Below are 5,796 nucleotides of genomic sequence, written 5' to 3'. Positions count from 1 at the left end.
AATATACACAGTACACATACATATATTATGTAAACAAAAACTTTATTTTGGATGCGATTAATCGCGATTAATCACTTGACAGCACTATTTATAATACATAACATTTATTAATACATACTGCATAAAGAGTCTTCTTAAGGGTCCCAAAATGCATTGCTGCAGTTAATTAACTATGCAAACCAACCAAAATACATCTAAAAAATGTTGCCAGCTATCATGTTCCCTTTATGAATTTCTTTGTCAAGCTGAGTTTTGTAAGGCAAACGCACCTGTAACATTGAGCGTGACTTGCTTGTAGTCTCCATCATCTCCCTCTTTCACGATGCACCGGTACATGCCTGAATCTTTTATCCAGAGCTTTTTCAAGTGCAGCACCGCTCTGTTTTCACTCAGCTGCTCGTGGATGAGCTGTGCACGCTTTATGAACGCAGCACTGGTGTAATTGTGGTTTTCTGTGCCTCTCTCCAGCCGATACACATCCACGGCCGGCTTCGGCTCGACTCGGCTCCATATGACAGTGAGGTCGGAAAGACTTTTAACCTTGGAGAACAAGCACACTAGCCTGACGTCTCCATGTAGCTCTGCCTCATAAGCACTCTCCTGTAAACCGACTGTAAACAGGGCTGGAGGAAGACAAATGAGACATCATCATCATCATCATCATCATTTTAGAGATATACACACTTCAGTATCATGAGATTTATAAGAAAACTTTAGTGTTATCTCTCAAAAACTACAATTATCACCTATGATCACTTTGAAAAAAGCTTGACTTAAAATTGGCCATTTACAGTAACCTACAGTTAGGGTTTCTACAATTAAATTTGCTACAGTACAACTATAGTAACTCAAAAAAAAAGGCTTCTTACAAAACATCACATATTTAAATTTGTTACACTACTTGAATAATAATTTAGTGTGGGTTTTAAGCTGAAAAAAAAAAATCTGGTGTGAAACAATTTCCACTCAGGAAATTTTTTACAAAGAATTAAATAATGAATTAAAGGTAAAAATTGGAAGTAGAAAGACTAAAATAGCATGTTCTTGTATAACCTACTCCAATATTCTTTGTTTATCATTTCAAATAAATAAATAAATAAATAGTGTGTGTGTGTGTGTGTGTGTGTGTATGTGTATATATATATATATATATATATATAATCAATTTACTTTTTTAACAGTGTAATAAAACAAGGGACCCAAAATGTATTTCTAAAAAAACATTATGGACAATATGAATGTATTTACAATGTAAATTTATTTTGAAAAAAAATATGAGGAAAGTATATTTATTGAAAATAAATTACATTAAATTTTTAACCCAAAAGTTGGGTTAGTCCATATTTGACCCAAAGTTGGGTTGAAACAACCCAGCATTTTTTAGAGTGTATATTTAAAATTATATTTACATTTTAACAGTGCATTTTGGCTGAAACTATGATTACCATGGTTCACTTTCTAAGAGTCACTGTATGAATTACTTATTCAAACCTGGAAGTGAAATGATCAAAGGAATTTTTTATTGCTCAAATGTTGCTCTTTCACAGCTCACGAGACTTAAGGAGTTCTCGGTTATGTTTTATGTATTAAATTCGTCTCAAATGAGTCACTATTCATCATCCAATAAGAATCTAGAGCTATAAAATGAATGTAGAGAGCAGTTCAGATCATGATGTTCAGATCATCAGTTTGAGACAACACTGAGATCTATTCTCAAACTCTAAAGCAGTTGAAAGATCATTTGCTCCATTTAGTCTAATTAATGTCTAGGATAAACCACTGATTAGCACTTTCTAGCTTCATCTTTTATCATCTAGAACAGAAAACAGACAGATACGTTTAATGTATATCAGTCATACCTGATGCTGAGACGACAGGCCACAGCAGAGCCTGAAATACGACGACCAGCATCCCCCTCATTGACCCCTGCAGGTAAACACAACACATCAATCTGATATCACATAAATCCTCCTGATCTCAAGCCCAAACTGAGCCAGTTATGAAGTGTTTGCATGTGTTTCAGCTGATAGTCTGGTCACTGATGTCATGACCACAATGATTCAGCAGTGAAGTACTTCTTGATTTACAAATGCCACCAGACCAAAAAAAAACAAAAATGTATAACAGGTATGAATGCGGTTTAATGGCTCAGATCTGGGGCATCATTGCAGATGATTCATCAACTGATTCACATGAGGGAGAAAACCTAAAGAGCCCCAGGTAAAACATCTCACACAGGCAGAGAAATAAAGCAACGGTTCTTCCTCAGGAAGGTCCATCTCTTTCTAAATGAAGCTCATCCTATTAATCTTACTCATACTCCCCACTGATATAACCAACAGCAATTTCCATAAGAGACATTATAACAGTAAAGCTCTGACGTATATGTTAAGTACAGGAAATGTTCATAATGTAATGTGTATCATAATGAGTGTAATGAGTGATATCTCACACACACTTCATAAAGTTTTGCATGTTGTTTAATAGTTACTGTCAGTCAAAAGTTTGGATTTTTAACATAATTCATCTAAATGCTTCTGTACGAAATGCATGAATTTAGTAGACAAATATAAATTGACAAATTATAATAATTATAAATTAGACAAATTACAAGTTTCTATACAGAGCTAAAAATGTAATTAATTTTTCCCCAGTGACTGAGTCACTGCATTTTTGAGTAGTACAATGCGGACTGCATGTGTGGATCATAAAAAGACATTTATCTCTTCATCCAATCAGTCAATCTGAGACTGGGAGGGATGATATTATCAGAAACTCTTCACTTGATTTTCAACACTGCAGGAGCAGGAAACTAGTGACTTTGAAGCTGATTTCCCCAGGTTACTATAGTTCACGTCACAGGAAAAAATCGAGGGAGTTATTGATGTAAAAAAAACACACACATTCTCACATTAACCCATTTACAGAAAAATGGCATACCTTTGGGCAACCCGGGGTTAAGTGGTTGGCAAGCAAACCTCATGTACTCCAGTAAGTTCCCTTTCATTTTTTTTGGGTTTCAACTAACAACCTCTGATATATCAGCCCTAATCTACCACAAATGTGTTAATTCCAGTTAAGAACACAGATTATTTATTTTAGCCTGAATGAGGAAATTCATACTTATACGCTTTCAGAAACAAGGTACAAAGCTGTCACTGAGGCATTATCCTTAAGGTACAAAAGCTAAAAGATATATCTTTGTACCTTATTACCCCTTAATATTAGTATCTTAAAGGTACATAGTACTTTAAAAGTACATATTATTACCTTTTGAAAGGGTACTGCCCCAGTGACAGTGTTGTACCTTATTTCTGAGAGTGCAGATCTGAACTAGAAGTATAAACCACCCATCTAATACTCTGTAGGTTACTGTATGTCTATATATCTGAACAGCATATAGGGTCATTAAAGATCTACATAGTGACATTTAAATAGAATATGGCACTGTCCATTACAAAACAATTGTGGTACTGCAAGTGCAAAGACTGTCAAAAAACATGGTTTTACCATGGTCCATGGCATATTTTAAAATAATAATAACAATGAATGAATGAATGAATTAATTAATTAATTAAATTTGAAATACTATCTCACTAACTAAATAAATTGTTACTGTGGTACAACATCTAATGCCATGGTACATCTAACATCTAATGTAAGTGGCATCTTGCTATCTGACAACAAAGAAATCAGCCCTTATATATAAAAGAACAGGGAAAAACTGACTGAATTTCGGCTTTCTGAACCTCCAGATACAGCATAACTAAAAATAAATAAATAAATAAAATAAAATAAATAAATAAAAAATATTCACTAGAAAGTTCCATTACTGTTAACATCTATGACATTTCACACTTCACTTTCACACATCAGAGACCAACATTTCTCTGCACAAAAACTGCATCTTTTTAAAGTGCATCATATTGCAAAAATACATCAAAGTATGCAGCAAACACAGGATGTTAACAGGATGTTAAACCTGGGTGTTATCACACGTCAGCAGCAGCAACCAAGCTGAAAATATAAAACTTTAAAATGACAAAAACAAACAGTGAAACTCTACTTCCCAAATCATGATTAATTCATTTGCTCTATACCTACTAGTAAAGCTCACATTCTACACGATATGTTAACTTACTTGATGACAGTCGCACATGAGCAGGTGCCTGTTACTGTAACCTGTGGATGTTTGTTTTGATTCTGCGCGAGAGGATCAGCTGTAACACGCTTTTCAAGAGCTCGCTGCTGATTGGCTGCCTGCCAATGACAAATCGGAGAAGCCCTCAAGAAAAGCTAGTCTCACGGGAGAAAATCCGTTTAGCTTCCTTTCGCATTCACGGATACCGAGAATTTAGTGACAGCACCGTTAAATCACTCAATCCGGGAAACCCTCACTGGAATCAACAAGTCAGATGACACAAGGAAGTCTCGTTAGATAGATAGATAGATAGATAGATGACAGATAGATAGATAATAGATAGATAGATAGATAGATAGATAGATAGATAAATAGATAGCAATATTCTTACTTTGCCCAAAGAAAGTTCTCAGTCTTGTCTGTTTCTCCTGAACACTAAACGAGTCTTCCTTCCCAATTTTACTCCTTTGAGTGTTTCACAAGATGTTTAACAGTTTCATTTTGAGAAGAGAAGAGCTGAGAGGGATTTAGAGGAATGTAGTATCAGTTTCCAACAGTTCTCCTCGGATAAAACATCTGAAAACACTTCAACATCCTGCTCTCGAATAGAAATGAAAACGTGTCATCGTTTACTCACATCTTTTCCTTCCTTTCTTTCTTTTCATGTAATGAAAGTGGACGAGGACTTCAAAATGACCAAACAATCTCTAAAATGTCATAACAGTCTAGACTCGTGCACTATATTGCAAGTTTTCCTTTGTGTGAGGAACAGACAAATTTGTTAGTTTTGACATTTTAATTCCTTTAAAGTTCAATAGCTAGATCTGTTTCTCATGATCTGTGGCTTATGCAATGCTACTTATGTTTTTGGCTTGGATAAAGCGTCGTATGACAGTAAATAATATCTGGGGATTTTGTTTATAAGGCTCAAGGTGAAAAAATAACAAACCATGTCATTTCAATAGCACTGAATGGTGATGTAACCCCAGGACATTCTGGATGTCTTGTAGTTGGAAATTTTTGGTTGTGATCATCTTCCTGCTGGTATCAGAGCAATTGAATGGCATCATCACGGTATGAATGAGATGTTCTGGGGTTCCCATTTTTATCCGGAAACTCGTTCAGATCAGATTTACAGGTATGATGGAATTTCCTCCAGGAACTGGAGTGCCGCCACACTTTAATTTGAGATGTTATTTTTTATATTTTTTTATTGTGATATTTTCTTTTCCTTCACAGAAGGACACATGATATGATGAAGATTGCCATGTCTAGTAGGTTTTTTTTTAAGCTAGACCTGTTTAGTGGGATCATATTACTTACCTGTAGATTACAGAGTGACACGGGTAAAAAACCTTGGGATTTTAACAAAACACAAGATATACAAGAAGGCATTTAGAAGTTGGCACTGAACTAAACTAGAAAAGACATACTTAATATATATATATATATATATAACATAAAAGAACCATAATGTAGGACAATTTATGTTATATATTTGTTATATATATATATATATATATATATATATATATATATATAATTCCGGATTTTATTGTAATCATTTTATAGTAATTTCTCTTCTTCTGCATTTGGGTGCAGTCACCCTGATCTCTTTATTCTTTTCCTCGTTAAACTAGCATCTGCTATGGGAT

The 5,796-nt window shown here is 34.6% G+C and overlaps 1 protein-coding gene across 1 annotated transcript in view; it reads right to left on the bottom strand.

Annotated features, from left to right (window-relative positions):
• LOC107653364 (programmed cell death 1 ligand 1) overlaps positions 1-4,192 on the bottom strand; it is a 12,731-nt gene extending 8,539 nt beyond the window's left edge. Inside the window, exons 1-3 of the mRNA XM_016440061.1 lie at positions 4,142-4,192; positions 1,860-1,926; positions 270-623 (exon numbers count right to left, since the gene is read on the bottom strand). Of these exons, the coding sequence (XP_016295547.1) occupies positions 270-623; positions 1,860-1,926; positions 4,142-4,159 (439 nt within the window). The 5' untranslated portion in view covers positions 4,160-4,192. The remainder of the gene's footprint in view (positions 1-269; positions 624-1,859; positions 1,927-4,141) is intronic.
• Between the last annotated feature and the right edge of the window lie 1,604 nt (positions 4,193-5,796).

Source organism: Sinocyclocheilus anshuiensis, unplaced genomic scaffold (assembly GCF_001515605.1).
Source record: "Sinocyclocheilus anshuiensis isolate Anshui unplaced genomic scaffold, SAMN03320099.WGS_v1.1 scaffold1151, whole genome shotgun sequence".
Lineage (NCBI taxonomy): Eukaryota > Metazoa > Chordata > Actinopteri > Cypriniformes > Cyprinidae > Sinocyclocheilus > Sinocyclocheilus anshuiensis.
Note: the sequence above shows the minus strand (reverse complement) of the source record. Positions and strands in the feature narration are given on the sequence as shown.